This window comes from Sceloporus occidentalis, unplaced genomic scaffold (genome assembly GCF_023333645.1).
Source record: "Sceloporus occidentalis isolate IW3139 unplaced genomic scaffold, rSceOcc1.0.p SCAF_4, whole genome shotgun sequence".
Taxonomy (NCBI): domain Eukaryota; kingdom Metazoa; phylum Chordata; class Lepidosauria; order Squamata; family Phrynosomatidae; genus Sceloporus; species Sceloporus occidentalis.
This window is the reverse complement of record NW_028316984.1, coordinates 179,631,504-179,653,913: the sequence shown is the minus strand read 5'-3', so window position 1 is coordinate 179,653,913 and position 22,410 is coordinate 179,631,504. Positions and strand designations below refer to the sequence as shown.

Below are 22,410 nucleotides of genomic sequence, written 5' to 3'. Positions count from 1 at the left end.
CTCTCCACTGAGTCATGAAATACACTGGGTGGCCTTGGGGACTTTTTTGGTCTGACCTACCTCACAGGGTTGTTGTGAGCATAATGGAAAAGAGAAGTACCACATAGGTCATTTTGAGCCCCTTGGAGCAAATCCAAGATAAAAATGTAACTAAGAATAAATAAAGAATTAAATGATGCAATGTAACAAATGTAACTAAGAATATTAATAAATAATTTTAATTTAATAATTTAATTTAATAATTTTAATGAATAAATGAAATTAATATGAACATTTGCCTAGGAAGAACCTTTGTTGACAACAGCAATATTTAACTTCCACCTGAATCTATTTGCAAAGGCGGTTGTTGTTGTTAATTTTGGTCAAATCAACTGACTTATGGCGACCCTATGAGAGACCTCACAGTCATGCTGTTATCAACAACCCTGCTCAGGTCTTGCAGATTCAGGGCTCTAGCTTCCTTGATTGATTCTATCCATCTGGAATGTGATCTTCCACTTTTCCTACTGCTGTCTACCATTGTTGTTGTTGTGTGCCTTCAAGTAGTTTATGGTTTATTTATTTCATTTTTATGCTGCCTTTCTCCTAAAAAGGGACCCAAGGTGACTCACAAGATAAAAACACTTTAAAAACTTGACCAAAAAAAGTTGGCCCTATGGTGAACCTAAGGCCATATCATGGGATTTTCAAGGAAAGATTTGTTCAGAGGACATTTGTCATTGCCTTCTCCTGAGGCTGTGTGACTTTTTCAAGCTAGTGGGTTTCATGGCCAAGCTGGGAATCAAACCTGATCTCCAGAGTCGTATTCCAACACTCAAAGCAAAGCATTATGAGATTTTCTAGTGAGTCATGCCTTCTAAATGATGTGTCCAAAGTACAACTGTTTCAGTTTAGTCATCTTGGCTTCTAGGAAGAGTTTAGGCTTCATTTGCTGCCATACCCATTTATTTGCTTTTTTGGCACAGTTATCTTTAGAACTCTTTTCCAGCACCACATTTCAGATTAGTTGATTTTCCTCCTATCACCTTTCTTCACTGTCTAGGTTTCACAACCATCTGAGGAAGTAGACTTTGTCTATGAAAGCTCATGCTGCCAACTGCTTTCTTTCAGTGAGTCTCGAAAGTGCTACAAGATCTCTCTACATACTAATTCTACAGACTAACATGGCTATATCTTTGCATTATACCTAGAAATGGAAAGAACTGCACCTTAAAATGACTTTCGGTATGATCTAAGACCTTGGGCAAGTCACACACTCTCACCCTCAGAAGAAGGCAAAGGCAACCTCCTTCTAAACAAATCTTGCCAAAAACCCCAATGATAGTTTCACCTTAGGGTCACCATAAGTCAGAAATGACTTGCGGGCACACAACAATGACAAAACACGGTTCCCCTAAGTGGCTTAGGCCCAAAACAGACAGGCCAAATAACCTGGCTTCCAGGAGCATTGGGGGTGTAGTATTTCATGATGCATGCCCCAAATGTGGCCAGAAGCTATGCCAAGACTGTGTCTTCCTAAATGAACTGGGCCAAAAAGGAGCAGTTAAAATCACGCCTCTTCGGTGGCCTGATTCAGGACCATGGCAGCAACCCTGATTGGGGTCAGGCACGTGTGGTTGCTGTGGCCCCGGCACAAATAAGCTCCTGCTGTCCACGTTTAAAGCCCTCCATGGACTGGCCCCTCCCTACTTATCAGACCTTCTTTCTCCTCACCTTCCCACTCGGGCCCTCCGTTCTGGTAGTCAAGGTCTGCTGTCTCAGCCCAGGATTTCCTCTGCCCCATCCCGGATTCGCCCCTTTTCACTTGCTGCCCCTCACTCCTGGAACCTTCTTCCCCCACAAGCAAGAGCCATCACTTCTTTAACCAGCTTCAAAACAGAGTTGAAAACCATCCTGTTCAGAGAAGCCTTCCCAGGCATTGCATAATTGTCGCTTACTATTTGATGTTCTTGTGGTGCCTGTTTATTGAACCATTTCCTGTATTGCTATGTACTGTATATGTTTTATCCTACTTGAGAGTATGTATTTTCCCTGGAAAATGATTAACCATTCATTATGAAGCCTCGCCCTCCCTCCAGTCCATCTCTCTTGGTCCAGGCCTTGGAGGTAGAGAGGAACTGCTGGACCTCTTACCCTTTCCCTCCACCACTCCCTTCTCCTTCTGTGTCTTGTCTTTTTAGATTGTAAGCCCGAGGGCAGGGAATCGTCTAACGAAAAGATTGTATGTACAGCGCTGTGTAAATTTACAGCGCTTCATAAATAAAGGTTAATAATAATAATAATAATAGAGCGACTGCAAATCGCTTTTTCAGGACTGTCTTTTTCAGCCCTTGATGGCATATTACAACCTGAACCAAATCTTTATTATAATTTTTTTTTGGGTCAGAAAAGGACACTTCCAGATTAAGTAATTTATAAAGCAGTGTGGATGGTTCTTTAAATCACTTTCCTACATGCTGTATATACTCTAAAGCAGGGGTAGGCAACCTGCGGCCCGCAGGCCGGATGCGGCCCGGCGAGGCCTTGGGACCGGCCCCAGCCCGGTCCTGCCGCCGATTGCCGCCGGGGCCTTTGGCCTCTCGCGCGCAGGGGCAATTGTCTATAGAAGCCTCAGAAACATGCATTTATATTAACATTTTTTAAAAAAAATCAGCAAATTTTTTCGCGTGTCCTCCACTTTTTTTAAAAAAGTGTCCACCATTTGAAAATTTTGTCTTACATTTGTCCCGGTTTATTTATTTAAATTTTTAAAAAATTATTTAATTATTTATTTTTTGGCTTCAGCCCCCCAGTTGTCTGAGGGACAGCAACCCGGCCCCCGGCTCAAAAAGATTGCCTACCCCTGCTCTAAAGGCACCAGCACAATTGCTGCCATTAGATATTAAAACATTTAAGGGTGAGGGCATTTATATGTAATAAACCACAAATTACGGGTATCTTGAATAACCATGAAATTTTATTCTATCACAAAAACATATTTTAAAATAATTTGAAAGGTAATATGATAGAACAATGATTCAGAATGCAACAACATTTTAAGCTTCTTAATTAAATTCAGGATTATTTTTGAAGAGATATTCTGCCTGTTGAGGAAAAATATAGAAAGAAATACATTTAGAATTTCTACATGCTATACATATGTCAATGCTTGCATTTTCTCAGATTAATAGAAATACATTTAAACTATTCCATGATTCAGGTATAGCTGTGGCGCCAGACAATGACTTTAACTGACATAACAATCATGGCTTGCACATCTGCTTGACACATCCATCTACTACTGTGCCCATTTTATACAATCCCATTATACAAAAAAAAGAGTCAACATGAAAAAATTAAGTTCAGAAGGTTGCAAAGTTATAAAGAATTCACTATAAATGGCGGTGGGGATACAGCTCTGGTGACCATTTTACCAAATGGCATGATGTTTATAAAATTATGAAGACAGAAGACTATTTTCTTCCTCTCCCATAATACTAGAAACTCAGAGTCATCTAGTGTTCAGACTTATCTTAATACATGCTGGCCTAAAACTGACAGGCCTAATAAGGCAGCTTCTGGCTGCTTCAGGGCCTTGGTATTTATATGATGCACACCCCCAAAGGAGCCAGAAGTGGCCTGAAGGCTTTGCTCAAGTGGCAAGAACAGATCCCAAAAGGAGCAGATTAAATCTGCTTCTGCCAGTGGCCCTTTAGAACTACTGCAGTAGCCCATTTCAGGAGCAGGCCATTCGGTCACCAGGGTCCTAGCCCAATTGGGGCTGGGGTGGCCAGAGGAATCTACCGAAAAGATGAACTGCTGCTTGTAGAGACTTCTAGGACAGGCAAATAGCCCTGTTATTTTCCTTCCTTTCCTCCCCCCTGCAAAAAAAGAGTGCCTTGAGAGTCCAAAGAAGTCACCAGGCATACACAAAAAAAAGCCCTGCGACCCATATTTGCCTCCCCTGTGATAGAGATCTGATAATACAGTATATATGTCAGGTTTTTCTCAACAGCATTAATGCAATACAGACACTCACAAGTGTGTCATGGAAGTAGAACGTTTTTTCTTTAAAAAAATCGAATCCAACTTAACTAAACAGACAGACCAACACGCACACATATATAGACAGAATATGTGTTTCCTTACCAAAAAGTCAACAGGGTCATCAGGCCTAACCATGCAGCATTGATTCAAGCCTTGCATAAGTGTTGGCATGACATGCTTCATTAGGTAGTTTCTCAATGGAATGGACTGAGCTTCCAGAAGTTCTTGTTCTTGTCGCTTCACTTCCTCTAAACGTTTATTCTTTTTTAAAAAAAGGACAATTTTGTATATCCACATACCTTAAGTTATGTTCAGGAAGAAACCAAAATTCCCAGCCAGGCTGGGTATACAAATCTTAACATTTAAAAATAAATGCCATTTTGAAATATTGTAGTTATTGTATTTTGTACCTGGTCTCGAGTTTTGAGTTCTAAATCAATCTAAATACATGCTGTTAGAATATGACTTTGCATAGTTTAAGCATCATGCCCAAGCCCAAAGAAACGTGATACCACAACGAATATTTAAAAGCTGCTGTGATATTTTTGCAAGACATTCCATGTACAAAATTCTTGATTGTTTCATCTTGTAATTATTTTGGCTAGTCAGCAACCATTCTCCAAGGTCTCCCACATCACCTCCAGAGAACATGTGGCCCTCCAGATCCAGCTGGACTTCAAACACCATCAGCCCAGACATTACAGTAAATGGTAAGGGATGACTCAAGTTGTAGTTCAGCAACAGTTGGATCACAGGTTATCCACACCTAGTAGGACGATTGATTTGAGAGATAAAACTGGCTTGAACAGATCTAGTTTATGATATCCCCTGTGCTAGGAAAATTAATGGACTGTAATCTCCGGACAGTGCTTATGTCAAGTAGATTAGCTATTGCTTTCAGTAGATGGCCCACAGTGATTAGGAAACTGACAAAGTCTGTTTCAAACAGGAGAGCCATTCTGTGAGAAAAGGCTTATCTTTTTTGTCCTACCCCTTTGTTGAGGTTGATACCATTAACTAGACCATGGAAAAGTTGCATTTTCTGACCACCTTTCCAGCCAGTATGGATAGTAGCTATGCTGGCTTGAGGAATCTGGGATTTGTCGTCCAAAAAAGGAACTTTTCCAAGCTCTGGCTGTATGTGAAGGGTAGACTTAGGAACTGAATAATACATGAGCCAAAAGATCTGTGTTTTCCTCAGCCTGGCACTGTCCTATACAGATGACGCAGGCCAATAGCCCCAGGCTGGGATCTGCCAACCCGGATGATGATCTTGCAGATCTGAACTGATCCCTGCCCAAATGGCCCTTAATATAGCTGGAAAATATTTACTGCAAACTCTGCTGCAACAGCCAGCAGACTGTATGGCCCTGCACCCTCTTATCTGGCACCCACATCATGTTGACTCTGAGGGCTCCAGTCTCAACTTATGACATTGGAACTGGCCACCCAACCATATGGGTGAAGCCAGGTTTCCCATTTCCACCCTTCCAAGTCATGATGGGGGCCTTTCCAGGGGACACAGTGGTGGTGGTAGGTAAGAGGTGCACGGCAGCAGCTGTTCCACAACACAGCAGCAGATGGGTGTATCAATATCTGCCTGTTGCAGGCTCAGCCAAGAGATGGAATCAGAGCAGAACTGTGGAGGGGGGAATACAACCCCAAGGTATCCTGCCTCTGTTTATAGACCCTTAGAAAAGGACCAAAAGAGGGTCCAGAAGCATCCTAGGAGGCTGTCTGCCACCCTAGAAATCTATTGGAGGAGCAGTGGAATTTGGTATATCTCTCAGAATATTAAAGCTCTAGCATGGCCTATACCCAACTTATACATTTCCAAATAAAGAAAAATATGATAAACGGCTTTATGCCTCTAGTGATGTCATTCCAAAGAAGAACTAAGCCTTTACAGAATTTAGGCTATGTTTATCACAAACTAATTCTGCTCAAGAAAACTGAAAAGTCACACTGGAGGAGTAAAAACAGTATAATAATCAGATTGTAAGCCTGAGGGCAGGGAACCGTCCAATTAAAAAGATTGTACGTATGTACAGCGCTGTGTAAATTTACAGCGCTTTATAAATAAAGGTTAATAATAATAATAATAATAATCTCATAATGTTCCATTCATTGCGCTACCACTGTTCCTTCTGAGTACCTTTACTAAAATTTCAGCAACAAATCACTGATATGTTTTAGGTATGTATTACTGTCTCTCTTCTCAGGAGAACTTAAGAGCAGTAGTGAATTCGTCTCTTCTCTTTCTTCCATCTGCTCACCTGAAATTTGTGAACATCCAGTTGCAGGAGCCATGAAAGAATTAGACTATGACCTACATTTAATTGCCAGTCCCAACTGTAGTAGATTGAATCAATTTTATTTATATAAGTGCTGACTTGTTTTTCTTTTCAAGGTGACTGTGACTAATGGTAATTCTATCACAGGTTCAACTGGCAATTGATTCAATGGGTCTATTCTAGCTGAGACTAACAAATATTAGGTCCACATTAAAATTATCTGGTGTTTGGTATTAACTTACCCATTCTTCCCAATTGGCAAGTTTTTGAGCCCTTTCCTCTGCTTCTCTTTTCTCCAAATCAGCCTTTTCTTTAGCTTCCCTGGCAAGACGTTCTTCTGCTTGTTTCCGTTCAAATTCTTCCCTTTCTTCCTCTGTCATACCATAATTTCGAGGCTCGCCAATATTTTTTATTATTTCTTTCACTATAACTCTATTCTCCAGACCCTCAAACTTTGACACATCTTTCAAGTACGGAGACAGAAAATAAGGGAAATAGTGCATTATGTTACAGAGAACACATACAATTCATGCTGATGTAATTCATGACTATCTTGGTAATTTTTCTCAAGTATAATCCATGTAAAATACAAACAGTAGACATGAGGAGAAAATTAAATTCCTCTATTAACATGGACAAAAGAATATTAATGTAATCTAATATATCTGATAGGCCTGCCTGTTTTTTTTAATAGAAACCATGACTAGCTTAATTTCTGCAAGGCCTTTGAGATGTGATTTGTTACAAAAACAGGCTTTGTATAATGTGCTGAACGTTTTTTCTTTTTAATTGTATATGTTCTTAACTGGCTTTAATTTTACAATAGTTTAATTAATTTTTAACTTTTGTCCACTAAGAATTTTTAACCAGGTTTTAAATGTTTTAATCTTCTTGAGTCTCACTGGGAAAAGGGTGAGATATAAATAAATATAAAAATAATAAATAATACTTAAAAGTATAGCCTTAATTTTATATTGCAGTTTTTATTCTACTTTTAAGAATAAAACCTCTTGGAGTATGTAGACAGGATTATACAGAGGTACTGATTTCTTTTACAACCTCATAACATGGTTGCAGTTATATTCTCACTAAGGAGGCAAGATTTGGTATTTTAATTCTTTTCTTTGTCCTAGAAAATTGATTCTACAAATAGGAAAACAATGGGGAAGGCAACTATTTCCGATATTTTAATAAGGAAACAAGCTTTAAACTAGCAATTTAGTAAAATATAAAAATATATTTAAATAGATTACAATATTTCTACATCTCTTGTTTAGATTATAATCCAGATCTTTAAGAAGTCATTTAGCACATAGTACTCTCAGAAATCAGAACAATAATTGATCTGGCATGAATTGTTTAACCTGTAACTTAGCTGAATGACTACATTGGTACAAATGGTTAGCAAACTATTGCATTATCTATGCAAGGGGAAGAGTAACAAATTAAATCATTTCTACTATACCAATGTTCTGTGGATGTACTTCTATTTCATCAAAGTAGTTGAGAACAGTTTCATCCTCTGTGTTTAATTCCCTGAAAAGACTCAAGGCTCTTAAGTATCGGTCCTGAGCATAATGAGTCCCAGCAACAACAGATTCAGGGAGATTCATGATTCGAGTTTTCAGAAATTCATCAGATGCATTCAAAGAAACAATGTAGTCTGTGGCAAAAGCAATTATGAAGGTTAGGGTTGTGTTACAGTAGTCTGCTGAACTGGAGTGACTGGTTGTCTTTTCCCCATACCCTCCAACTGTTCTGATTTGGCATGGACAGTGCTGATTAATCCTTTGCCATCCCACTTTTTCATCTGCTTTTAAAATCTCCCAGCTTCTCTTTCCTCCTCCCACTTTCCCTCTTTGTCCCCAGCTTACTTCCAGTGCTGCAAACTGGATCTAAAGTGCAAAAGTAGCCTGCAGTCAGTTAATTCAGCAGATGGGAGAGGAGAGGAGCAGCATAATCTTGCCCTTTGCAGTAGGCTCAGGCAAAAACAAACTGCTACAGCCTCTCCTAACTTGTCTGTTCTACCTCATGAATAACATTTGCCATTTTGACCACACTGATGTTTTTTGGCCACAGTGACACCCATGATATCCTGGAGATTATGATTTTCTTTACTGGCTGTGAAATCAGCATACATTCAGTATGGAAGAGATCAGCTAGTGTTGGACTACTTGCAATGGGAGTACATTTGGCCATGTGCTACAGCTGCAATAAAGAGCCCACCTACCCATTTCTCAGTCTGCATGAGCAATGAATGAATGGATGAAGAATTATAACTGATGAGGTTAGAGGAGACTAAAATGGAAAAGGAACAAACAGTGATCATTACCTTAAGTGGCCATTATTCAGTAGCTTAAAAAGAAAGAAAGGCTTTTCATTGCACTACATGTATTAATCATCTCATCAGTGTGAGAATATCTGTGTTAACCACCAAGCTAATGTCTGATAAGGGCCATGATGACCACTATCTATAGTCTGTGTTTCAGTTCTCTCTGACCTCACTGATTAAAATCCTTCAGCCATTCACTTACTCACCCAGTCATCTGCATAATAATTTGCCAATTAAGGCAACACTTTAGACATCTGATTATGTAGACTGCCATCCAAGAAAGCACATGCCAAATAAAATCTATTGGTCTCCTAAGGTGCCAGACTTTTTGTGGTGTACTTTTCACAAGCCCTTTCCTCTTTGGCTAGGTTCTGAATCTGACTGACAGCAGAGTGTTTTAGACTTTTTGCAAGAAAATAAAGTAATGATGGAGGGAGGGGTCTCTATCAGACTGTCCCTTTCGCTTTAGAAAAAATCAGATGTCTTCCACCCATATTTTTACATCACCAGTCAGTTCTCAGTTAAAAGAGAAGGAATACAATTATCACAGTTAGACTGGCCTTAAATACAGCAAACTTACCAGGAGTTATTAATTTATCATAGTGATGAACTTTGCCTCTTGTATCATCCTCTTCTTCCTCCTCTTCAACTATATTAAAAATAAAATTAACTTGAGTAGCTAATAGGGTATCTGTAGTCTGCAAATGACATCTAGTGTACCAGCCCACACATTTTGCCCCATTACAGAAAACTCTTGACCCGTCCCCAAAGTTGTAGGCTTATAAGTATTCATCCTTCCGCCTCATGCTTCATGAGTTCTCCCACCTGTTTTATTTTTGTATGCTTGTCAGTGGAATTTTCAGAAACTTCTGGACCACAGAATGCAACCATGGTTGGCTATCTCAAGTGAGGCTTGTCAAATTATGGCTTTCAGCTATTATAGTAATCAAAAACACGGGTGCAGACATAACATTATGCTATAGTTAGCTTTCAAAATAAATGAGGAGGGGAAATTCACATGAAAAAAATAGGTAGAAGATGAGGTGAAGGTACATATGAACCTGATGGTATGTGTTGTCATGCTGGGGTAATTGCATGCCCATGGCCCTGGCCGCCACTACAGTTTTGAATTGGGCCAGCAAAAGGAGCGGTATTTTACTGCTCCTTTTTGACCTGGTTCTTTGGGGAAGATGTGGGTCTGGCACAGTTTCCCTCTGTGTTCAGGGCATGTGTCATTCAAATGCTATGCCTCAAATGTGGCGGGAAACCTTGTTTTTCAGCCCATCTGTTTTAGACCTATATCTCCAGGTTTTTACAACAACAACAACAACATTTCAGTTTCACCAGCCCACTAGTATTTGCTCTGTTAAAGGGAAACTTAAATGCACAGGATCATTACAGGTAAGTTTGTCATAACATGACAAATAGCAGCTTTTGTATATGTGTATTTTGTCAGGAAAATGGTATGAAGTAGTTGCATCTGTCCAGTATTTCTAGGCTTGACCTTTAAACAGAATAAATAGTCAAACTTGGTCTTTTGGATTTGTTCACACCTTTACTTTACCTTAATAATAATTTTCTGACCATGGTAGAAATCCAACAACAGCACACAACATAAGTGAAATATATTTATTGTAAGTTATAATTACTGTAAATACTCATGTATAAGTCTAGAAATTTTTCTCAAAAAAATTGACCCAAACATCTGGCTCGACTTATCCATGGGTCAATGTAAGTACTGTACTTTAACATATGTGTGTTTGTGTGTGGAATCATCACCTTTTATGGACTGTAAAAAGTGAGAGCTTAGTCCATCCAGGGAGCACCAAAAAGAAACATGGATCTCCTGTACGTTCTCATCCATCCAGTCTTTAGGATGAGTACAAACAGTTATGTTTGCCAGAATTTTCTAAGTTCTTTGGCATCATTTTCTTTTGCATCATCCTTTACCACTTTTGTTACATGCCCCTAAATTTTACCATCAACTTATACATGAATCATATCAAAATCCATAATTTTGGCCCCCAAACTTGCCCATGACTTATACATCAGGTCGACCTATAGTCAAGTATATACAGTATGAAGAACTGCAGGCAGCATGTGGATTGAGTTGCATGGAAAACCTCACCACCCCCACCACCATTTTAGAGTAAGACCTCTCCCCATGATCTGTGGAGTTCTGCCCTAGCTCACAGATCACAAACAGGAAGATAACGGAATCCAGACAACCATTTCTTGATTTGAAGCTCAAAGTTTATTTTCAGACAAAAGACAGAAGACAAAACAAAGACACCTAGCTAGGTGGATGGCTTGGGACCCAGATCAGCAGTTTGCAGACACTTTTAAAGTTTAACTTGGTTCATAGCATATACAGGTAGACCAATTAGCTTGCTTGGCCCTGTTAACCCTTGCACAATTTTCTGGTTCACCTATTACATGTTTCCCCTTGATATGTTCCTCCACCTTCTCCATACATCACATGTTCATTAAAGGCTCTACTTATGCCTCCCAGGGCATGTAAATTAACATTATAATGAAGTTTAATGAAGCTACAGGTGACTTAGAGTTCAGCTCTGTGGTTGCTCCCTCTCCCAATGTTCCAGTGTGGTCTATGGTGGGTTTTTCTGATCACAAGTCTGGTTTCAGTCTGAACGTTTACCAATATCAGTGTCCTATTTTGAATTAACTTATTCTTGCTAATAGCGCAACTAGCTTCCTTCTCTGCAGTTAGGTTATATCCTCTGCAAGCTTAAAGCCTCCCTGTTTCGCCGTACCCCATTGCTCTGCCTTTAGCCATTAATTATATTAGTACCCTGTTTCAATAAGGGGAAAGAGTTGCAAGACCCATCATCCAGTAGCTTTGTGAAGCGGCATAACTGGGAATCTTTACAATGCCATCAGGCCTGAAGAAGAAGAGCCCTCCCTCCTTGCCAATTGTCATCTTCTGGCCTGGAGGGAGTGCTGGCTTTGATTAAGAAGAAGAGCCCTTCCTCCAGTCCATCTGCCTTGGTCCAGGCCTCAGAGGGAGAGAAGAACTGCTGGACCTGATCCCCTTCCCCACCACGATTCCCTTCTCCTTTAGTGTCATGCCTTTTTAGACTGTAAGCTTGAGGGCAGGGAACCGTCTAATTAAAATAATAATCATAAGCCGCTCTGAGTAATCTGTAAGAATCTTTGCCTGTATCTTACAGATCCACCTTTGTTTTCGAGTTATTGAACATTAAATAGGTTTAGAAAATGCAACTGTCACACATTTTACAGCATATTAATAACTAGTACTTACGATTGAAAAGATCTTTTGCCAGTTCATAGGTCTTTGGAAACCCATCCAAAACATATCCTTGGTTCTTACATGGCATAGATGTTAGCATCTCCTTCATAAATCTAATCACATATTGATCATCTATACGACCTAGTTTGAAAAGGAAACCTCCATTATCATATTATCTTCATATTTCATAGCTAAGGATAGGAGACACCAAAAAGAACAGATAACCGGTGCTGGAAAAACTTTTAGTTGGGGCACTTGGCCCTGAAAAATTTCACCATCACGTAGTATTTCCCATTTCTATGTAAGGTTGTCAAAGATAAACAGTGAAGAAATCTGACAGAAAAAGAATCAATTCATTTAATATATACAACTTGAAGATAGTTTTTGGGATGCCATGGACAAATAAATGGGTCTGAAAGCCTGAACTCCCACTAGAATCCAAAATAACTAAATGGAGACTATTGTACTTTGGACATTTCCTAGTAAAACATGAAAAAAGTCTGTGATGTGTTTTGCTAGTAGTAAGGTGTCATGCACATATCTTAGATTATTGATGTTCCTTCCTCTTACCTTCACTCCTCCTTTTTCTAAGTCTAAACCTGCTCTTCATATATTTTCTGCGTACAAGTTGAATTAGTAGGGTGATAGAATGCATTCTTGCCTAATCCCTTTGCCAAACGGGAACCATTCTTTTTCTCCATATTTGGTTTTAACAGTAGCCTCTTGTCCAACATAAAGGTTTCTTATCAGGGTTTCTCATTCATAGGGTCATCTTAATATCAAAGCCAAATTAATGGCAAACAACACCCACATTCTACTTTGCTATAAAAGGGAACAAAACAATGCAAGAAAGCCTGTCCTAAATCCAATCGTTAGTTCCAACTAGGATAGAACTTTGAGTCACTGAAACTTATACAAGTTTTGTTTTATCAAGTTCCCTTTGATTCAGTGTCTGTAGTCTAGCTGAGATAAACAAATACATTTTGGCCTAGTACAGACCACCGCGAAACGGCAGTCTGCAGGTGCCTGTTTTTAATCCAGAGGGATGGCGCAGCCCCCAAACTACCTGGAGTCACTCTGGAGTAAAAAGAATCTGGAACAACCTGGTTCTTTTTGCACCGCCATAGTTACGTCATGAGTGTGCCAGTGGTGTGACGTAACTAATGGTGTGACGTAACTAATGTTGCGACATGCGGACGGTACGCATCCGTTATATCATAATGGTGGCGCCTGTGTACATGGGACGTCGCCATTATTGTGCTGCCGATACGTATTACGGTTAGGGACCGTGCCGTGCGGTTGCCGTGCAGTCCCTAACCCTTAAATCAGTGCCAGCACAGTGCATTTGGCCAGTCTGTGCCATGCCATAGGCCCGTTACATATAGGCTTAAAAGTATGCGCGGAGCGCATACTAGGGTTAATATGGGGCGGTGCTTCCGCACTGCCTAATGGCAGTGGCCGTTCCACACGGCCGTCATCGATACATCATGGCCGCGCCACCTTCAAACGAGGCGGTGCGGTTGTGACGTATTGGGGTCGCGGCAGGGCGCCTAGGGCACCCTTTCCGCGACCCCGGAAGGAGCTCCGTTTCGGAGCTCCTTCCTGGTTTGGTCTGCTGGGTGCAGCCTTCAGACAGCTGCGCCCAGCGGACCAAAGGAGAAAGGGGCCAAACGGCCCCTTTCTCCTTCTCCTTGCCGCCGCGGGGTGTCCTTGGGGCTTGAAGCCCCAAGGACACCCCTTTCCAGGCTGCGGGGAAGGGGCCTTTTGCCGCTTCCCCGCAGCCCGGAAAGCGGCGGATCGGGGCTTCAGCGGCTGCTGCTCTGGCCGCTGAGGCCCCGATCCGGTGGGGAAAGGTGCGCCTACAGGCCACCCCAAAGGGGCGGTCTGTAACGCGCCTTAGATCACTTAATTAAAGCTGAGAACAGATCCTACTGTACATACTCATGTAGAAGTCTAGAAAATTTACACAAAAGAAGATTTTTTAAAAAAACTGGGTAGACTTATCCATGGGTCAACGTAAGTACTGTGCCTTAACTCTTCTCAAAATAGAAACCATCCCCTTCTCTTAGTAGAGTGAAAAGATGAGAGCTTAGTCCGTCCAGAGAGATCCTGAAAGAAGCACCTACCCCCTCTACTCTGCCTCTTCTGGCCTTTTTAATGCCTGGGTGGGAAAATAGTGGTGTGCTTTGACATCATTTTCCTTTCCTTCATCCTTTATTACACACCTCCAAGTTTTATACTCAACTTATACACTGGTTATATTGACAATCCATAATTTTGCCCCCCCCCCCCTCCAATTGCTCCTGACTTGAGGTTGACTGCTGCCTATTCCTTTACTAAGAAAATTGCTCCAAATTTTGGAGGCATCACACAGAACAGGAGGCACACAAAAACTTGTAGAAAACGTTTAATTTAACTTAAAAATTTAGCTTTAACTTTTCATTAAAGGTACAGTAGTCCTTAGAAGGCTTGATAGTGCTTTCAACACTGACAAATCTGATACAATAATTGTTTGTTTAAAAACTGGTAAATAAATAAATAGATCCCAGTCACAAATCGTGTCGAAAAGAAGAAAATACTAGAATTTTTTGAGCAATTTCACCATTTTTTTCATTTTCAGAATATTTCATTTAAAAGTTAATAGACTAAAAATAACTACTCTAGAGAAAAAGAATAATATAGAATAACCTGTGATATTCTATCATCACATGCCAAGCCACTGTTCACTTTATTTATAAAGTATTTTACTACCATCTCAAAGGTGTTTAAGAAACAAAGAAAACTATACCACTTCTACAAACCACTTGTTTGAACAGGAAATCTATGCTAGTAGGAGATATTTTTGTTGCATGTGAAGACTGTGTGGTAGCAATTTGTAGAGGTCAGATTCTTCAAAGAGCTCAGTTCTAGCTTCAATCCCAGGGATTTCTAGCAGATTAATATTTGTAAGTATGCATTGAATTTACACCTCATCATTCATGCCAAGATCTCAGAATGACGTTTGAAGGGATTCTAATGATATTATCATAGCAACCTTGTTAAATAGTTACAGGCATCCTGTGAGAATTTCATGAACTGCATGGGAATATGATGTCCACTCCTCTTCCTATTTTGCCAAAGACCCTTCATGCATAAATTGGGTCTCTGGTGGGATGGACCAAGCAACAGAACAAACAGCAGCCCTGTCAGGAAAGTGCCATGCACATAGCCAGCTGTTCCCATCAAACAGCACCTGCCCCCCCCCATAAACAAAATGAAAGTAACTTCCTTCCCTCCAGGTGAGGCCCAAGAAAAATATGAAATGCTTCCTCTTCCTCAGATTAACTTTCCCAATCCAAATCTGACACTCTAGACACATGATGCTTTGATTTAGATTTGGCAGGGGGTTGGACTGGATGGCCCTTGCAGTCTCTTCCAACTCTATGATTCTATTATTCTAGTTGGGATCAGTGTAAAACCAATGGCCTAAATTAAAGAAGGCATATATTTCTTAGAATCATAGAGTTGGAAGAGGCCACAAGGGCCATCCAGTCCAACCCCCTGCCACACAGGAACTCAAAATCAAAGCATCCCCAACGGATGGCCATCAAGCCTCTGTTTAAAAACCTCCAAGGGAGATTCCACCATCCATCCTCTCACTGTCACGAAATTCCTCCTAAGGTTAAGGTGGAATCTCTTTTCCTGCAGTTTGCATCCATTACTCCTTGTCCTATTCTCCGCAGCAGTAGCAAACAAGCTTGTTCCATCCTCAATATGACACCCCTTCAAATACCTAAACAGAGCTATCATATCACGTCTTAACCGTCTCTTCTCCAGGCTAAACATATCCAGCTTCCTAAGTCTTTCCTCATAGGGCATGATTTCCAGACCCTTCATCATTTTAGTCACCCTCCTTTGGACACACTCCAGCTCCTCAACATTCTTTCTGAAATGTGGTGCCCAGAACTGAACACAGTATTCCAGGTGAGGCCTGACCAAAGCAGAATAGATTGGCACTATTGCTTCCCTTGCTCTAGACACTATACTTCTATTGATGCAGCCTAAAATTACATTGGCCTTTTTAGCTGCCACATCACACTGTTAACTCATGTTCAACCTGTGGTCTACTAGGACTCCTAGATCCGTTTCACACGTAGCCTCATTAAGCCAGGTGTCCCCCATCCTATATCTATGCATTTCATTTTCCCCCTAAGTGCAGTACCTTACATTTCTGTGTTGAAATTCTTTTTTCTTTTTTTTTTTAGCTTTGGCCCACCTTTCTAATCCATTCAGGTCATTCTGAATTTTGATCCTGTCCTCTGGGGTATTAGCTATTCCTCCTAATTTGGTGTCATCTGCAATTTGATAAGTATGCCCCCTATTCTTTCATCCAAGTCATTGATAAAGATATTGAATAGCACTGGGCCCAAGACAGAATTGTGGCACCCTACTGGTCACTTTTCTCCAGGCTGAAGAGGATCCACTGCTGAGCACCCTTTGAGTTCAGTCAGTCAACCAATTACTAATCCACCTAACAGTTGTATTGTCTAGCCCACATATTACTATCTTGTTTGCAAGAATATCATGGCGGACTTTATTTCATATAGGTTGCATACATATATATATTAGCTACAGTCTCATTGCTAATGAGTTTTACCTGCGTTTTGCTCCATGTTTTCTTTAAGTGCGTCTAATAATTCCTGAGCTTCTTCAACATTTTCTCCTTCTTCTTCTTCTTCTTCTTCCTCTTCTGCCTCTTCCTCTTCGTCCTCGTCTAACACAGATTCTGGTATATCTTTAGGAGCAATAATTTTCTCCTATGGATGAAAAAGCAAATACAATGCCAGAAAAATATTAGCTATATTTTGTCTCGGTAATACAAATATTAAACCACCCTCAACTTGCCATTTCAATATCCTATTGTGTCTCTGAGTAAGGACTCAAGACAGTAGATCTGGTGGGGTGGAGGATCAAATATTTTGTCTTTTAAGTGATGTAATCTCATAAGAACTTTCCATTCCTTACCCATCACCTTAATGTACTGTGACCATGTGATCTTAAAATAAAGCTTTGTTCTGACATTCCTACTGTATCTAAGTCTTAAGAATCATGCACTAATATAGAGAATCAGTAATTTATTTTTATTTGATGTTCCATGCGATACTTAAATGTTCAAAACATTTGAACATCTGGTATCAATTCTATATATGACTACACAATATTCTACACATGACATCACAATCCTATACAAGTCTACCCAAACAATGAACCCAAATTAATATAAATGGGACTTAATATCCAAAAGCTTGTATGGAATTATGTCCTAAACTGGAAATGTACCATATATACTGGCATATAAGTCTTAAAAATTATGCCCAAAAATTAACCCCCAAATCCCAGGTCGACTTATTTACTGGTCACTATGGTAATGTGATAGTAGCTCTTTCAAATTTCCCAGTGCTGTGTGGAAAGTTTATTTCTCTCTGCAGCCAAGCAGAGAAGCTTGGGTGATTGATGTTGTTTGTTCAAAAGTCCTCTCCCGCCTGTGCATCTGGCTGAAACGAAGCCTCAATGAGAGTTTCTCTTGCCATACACACATATACACACACTGAAGGAGCCTCCAAGTTTTACTCTAGACCTATCCGTGGGTCATGGCAAAATCTATAATTTTGGCCCCAAAACCTGGCCTCGGCTTATATATGAGGTCGACTTATAGTTGAGTATATACGGTACTTGACTGAATCAATATGAAGCACATTTCTGCACAAATGATTTACAGAATGTAGCTAAAAGTGGGCAGGTTCCCAGAAACGTCTGTATGGTGAAATAAAATATGGATCACTTTATTGTTTTAAATATTTTTATAACTTTGGCTACAAAACTATGTTTACACTGAATTTCAATGTTAGACAATAGCTCTCAAAATATTTCAGAATTTTAATAAATAGTTTGGCAGAATATTGAAGAGTCTTTTGCTACAGGAAGTGATTATTTCAAAGAAATGATAAAATGCACAGTCTGAAGAAATGTAATGCAGTGTAAACATTTTTATTCTTAATTGCATTCAGTGCTAATTTTGCATTCTATGTATATTTTCAACAATGCCGTAAATTACTTTCAAAATGATGCAGGGGTTGGGACATGCTTACCAGATTTTCTATTGCTTTAGCAATCACTTCTTTTATTTTAATGTGGTGCACCTTGTAATGATTGCATAATTGTTCTGCAATGGAAGTTTTCCCTACTCCAGGAGGTCCAAGTATGCAAATTTTGACGGGCTGGAAGTGAAAGGATTAAAATGGTTTTATGTCTCAGTATTAGAAGAAAAACAAAGGACTAATAGTACAATCCTACAGTATACTGGAGTCCTACTAACTGAGAAATTATAGGATTCATTAGATCCCTCTATAGCAGTGGAACATAAGACATACACCATCATGACTGATAAATAAAAACACTCTGCACTAGTTCCATGGATGAAAATAGAATCCATATCATGGCACATCCTTGTCAATGCCACAACTTTATCCTTGGCACAAGACATAGCATAAGGATGTCCTCACCACTGTTCTGGCAGGTCAGGAAGATAACCAATTTCACAGTGACTGATTTACACACTCCCTCAGAGTGTAGTGGAGTCTCCTTCCTTAGAGGTCTTTAAACAGAAGCTGGATGGCCATCTGTCGGGGATGCTTTGATTTGGATTTCCTGCATGGCAGGGGGTTGGACTGGATGGCCCTTGCAGTCTCTTCCAACTCTATTATTCTATGATTCTACACAAGCCACAGCAGAGCAGAGCAGGATATGGTGTACCTGTTGTACCACAGCACATCATACCCAGTACATAAACCCCAAGACAGGGATGCCACATCTCAGACAGTCCACCCGATATGACTTTTTCCTGCCTCAAGTCATAGGCAGAGCTCACAGGATATTGTGCAGAAAAAGGAAGTCCTTTGTACAAACACTTTAGCCTCTCAAAAACCTTAGGAACCTCAGCTCATGACTAACACTTCACAGGAACTGCATGATTTATAAAACAAAAGACATATCAGATTTTAATTTTTTATTTTATTTAATTATTCCCTGCTTCTTTCTCATTTTGCCTGGAAGTCTTACTTCTGTGCCCTTATTCCTACCTCTAGTTTAGCCTTTCACTGAAAGCCGAAAACCCCCGAATTTGACCAAAATTCCATCTAGCTCTATATTTCTTCCAGACTGGCCAGAATAGGGCTGGACCAATTCCTATTTGGGATTAGTCCTATGTTCTCACATCTGATTAGTTGTTTTGGCATTTTGGCTGGATGTTTTAGCTATAAGATCCGCAGTTAAACCAAGGGGTCATTCAGACATCCTTTTTTTAGCGGGATGGCATGAGTAAGCCAACTCACCCATTCCAGGTTTGTTATTCACACAATTTTTTCACTGGAACAGCATCGCATCACATTGCCCTGTGTTCTGTTACTCAGACATGCTCGCCAGCCCTGCGCCTCCCCCGCAAGAGAGAAACTGTCCCAGGCTGGGTGTATCAAGGCAGTGGCAGCAATGTCTCCCACTGCTCCCTGGAGCTGCTGGCTGCCAAGAGACAGTGGGGGGAAGAGGGAAATGAGAGGGAGGCAATTTGACCCAGGGCATGTAGAACACTCTCAGCCTCAGAAGAAAGTAAAGACAAAATCCCTTCTGAAGAAATCGTACCAGAGGAGCCCTTTGACAGGATCACCTTAGGGGTTCCATAAGTCAAAAATGACTTGAAGGCACACAACAACAACAACAACAACAGCCCACAAAGGTATTGTCTGTTTGTGGTGTTTGTATTTTCTTTTGCTTTTATTGATCAACACTGCTACCTTCATTTTTATGCTATCAATATTTGTCTGGTAGGTAGTGTGATGCAGCAATGCATGCTGGGGGCATTTTCCTGTTGGCTTGAGATCACCATGCTTCTGAGTTGTAGCGCTGGCAGTCTTTGGTGAGTTTTGGATATGTTTAACAGGTACATTCACACACTTTTTGGATTTTCTCTGTTATCTCTTTCCTTCCCTTCTTAAGTTGAGGGAATATGGTGGCTTTTCCACTGGCATTGAAAAACATCTGTTACTTCCCCTCCACCCAAGTAACTGATGAGTAGAATTCCTCTATCTATCATTTCAGTAAAATATTATGTATTAATTGAACTCTTTTAAAAATTTGCGCTCAAAGAAATAAATTAAGGATGGCATACTACATTTTATAAATAAATACTCTGCTTTTCTGAATATTTAACAGGCTTCTTCTTGTCAATACACATTTTAGACCATCATTGCAACATTAAAATACATATGTTATTTTTACCAATAATCCTCGACTTTGCTTGTACTCATTGACAACTTGTTCTATATTCTCCACTATTCCTCCTTGAGAAACCCACTTAATGTTGAAATTCTCCTTCAGGAAAACAGCTTCCATTCGTAGGTTCACAAGTAATTCATCCAACTGTGCTTGCTGAACAAAGTGTAATCATCATCATCATCATCATCATCATCATCATCATCATCATCATCATCATCATCATCTTAATACCATTTAACAGCATTTAGAAGCTATTTTTCAAAAGATCACACTGTTAAAGTAAAAACAAGAATGACAACAAAATAACCTGGTTCTTTTTAAACGTCAGTTCTAAATCTCTAGTTGCATCTACATAGCAGAATTAATGCAGTTTGGCACTGCTATAACTGCCATGGCTCAATGCTGTGGAACTCTGAGATCCCTGCTCATAGACTAAGTATATGTGTGTGTGGGGTGTGTATTTCTCCCCATTATCAGAGCAAGGCACACTCCTTCACCCTTGGTTCACTAAGGTGCGAAACAGACAAGCTTGGGGGCAGAGTGGGGGCATGGCATTTAGATGACTCGCGTCCCGATGTCACCCCCAAGCCGGCATCACACCACCCGCCTGACCAGAGGAAGGGCAGCATTGCAGAGCTCCGGCAACATGGTGTTTATATGCCACATGCTGCAAGAGTGCTGCAAACCTGCAGCAATGGCGGAAAAGGCACCCTTTTGCTGGATGAAAAAGGAGCAGCATTTTGTCACCTTTTTGAGCCAGCAAATAGCTGGATAAAGGCCATGGTGTACAGTTGCCACAGCCCCAATCTGGCACTCAAAGGGGGAGCATGAAGCCGCCCCTTTGGGACTATCTGTTTTGGCCCTTAGTTTCCACTAGTATCTTAGAATTAAAGTATCTTTTAAATGGCAGAAGCTGGAGGAAGGAAGCAGGAAAATGCCGAAAGGGATTAACTCTTTCCTTCAGTCCTCATTCAATCTCTTCCCTATAGCTGCTATAGAGAGATTGCTACTGGTTCTTACTCCAATAATGTGTTACCGTTATACAAACAAATAAATAATATAATACAAAACAAGAAATATGTACCGTTAGCTCTTTGTTTAGGAAAGCATTTTCTTTTGGAACCTTCTGTGTTTTTCCTGGGCCCACGTTTTTGCTGATGCACTTTTAAAGGGGAAAAAAGTCTTAAGTTTTAGATGCAGCAATAATAAATGACCAAACATGGCAGATGGAATACAGAATAGTTTATGAACTGTTTTAATCCATAAGGCCATAACAATAAGAATCAAATATTGAGCAGATGGGTACTAGGAAAAAACAGCAAAAATAATGATTTGTTCAGACACAGCCTTGCAACACCATGTCATATACATTTGTATACAACTGCTGCAGACTTTAAAAGCTGGTTTAGCAAAGTGAGCTAACGTTTTTGAAATTAATATACATTTTGTCATTCAACAAAATAAGATCCAATAATTAACACTCTTAGAGCCTGTACAGACAGGTCAAAATAAAGCTGCTTCAGGTCACTTTGGAGGTATGGTGTTTAAATGATGCATATGTCCTAAAAGGCCAGAAGCTACACCAAATCCACACTCTAGACCTAAGGACTGGAGCTAAGCTTTGGCGCAGCTTCTGGCCTCTTAAGATACACGTGTCATTTAAACAGCATACCTCCAAAGTGACCCGAAGCAGCTTTATTTTGGCCTGTCTGTATAGGCCCTATATTACAAACAGTTCTCCCATAAAATGTTTGTCCAGAAAATTCCCAAATATCTGAGGCAGAAGTTCCTCCACTGCCCCAAATTGCTGACCTGTGAAGAATTTGGGTAAATAATACTTTTCCAACAGTATTACTTGAAAACTGAATTGTTATAAAATTACCAGAGCAATTAGATTATTTTCAAAGTAAGTGTTAAAAGACTGAACCAAAGAAGAAAATAATCAGCTGACAACTGTAAAGTTAGTTTGTACTGATGTTTTCTTGGATCCCAACTTTAAATTAGAGGAGACACCTGTGAATGCAGTTTTATATAAAATATACTAAACAAATTATTCCAATACAACTTAAGAAGCCTTAAGTGCTCATCACTGACTGTTACAAAGGCCCTGAACAGACCAGCAAAATACGCCAGCATGAGGGCAAAGTGGGGGCGTGGTGACTCCATGCTGCCCACCCCCA

The 22,410-nt window shown here is 40.2% G+C and overlaps 1 protein-coding gene across 1 annotated transcript in view; it reads right to left on the bottom strand.

Moving 5' to 3' along the window:
- Positions 1 to 2,934: 2,934 nt before the first annotated feature.
- Positions 2,935 to 22,410, bottom strand: part of LOC149315096 (adenylate kinase 7-like) — a 35,813-nt gene continuing 16,337 nt past the window's right edge. The window contains exons 9-18 of the mRNA XM_089522484.1: positions 21,315 to 21,392; positions 20,234 to 20,383; positions 18,052 to 18,180; positions 16,560 to 16,719; positions 11,936 to 12,064; positions 9,233 to 9,301; positions 7,786 to 7,983; positions 6,563 to 6,783; positions 4,129 to 4,287; positions 2,935 to 3,083 (exon numbers count right to left, since the gene is read on the bottom strand). Coding sequence (XP_089378610.1) covers positions 3,045 to 3,083; positions 4,129 to 4,287; positions 6,563 to 6,783; positions 7,786 to 7,983; positions 9,233 to 9,301; positions 11,936 to 12,064; positions 16,560 to 16,719; positions 18,052 to 18,180; positions 20,234 to 20,383; positions 21,315 to 21,392 — 1,332 coding nt within the window. The 3' untranslated portion in view covers positions 2,935 to 3,044. The remainder of the gene's footprint in view (positions 3,084 to 4,128; positions 4,288 to 6,562; positions 6,784 to 7,785; positions 7,984 to 9,232; positions 9,302 to 11,935; positions 12,065 to 16,559; positions 16,720 to 18,051; positions 18,181 to 20,233; positions 20,384 to 21,314; positions 21,393 to 22,410) is intronic.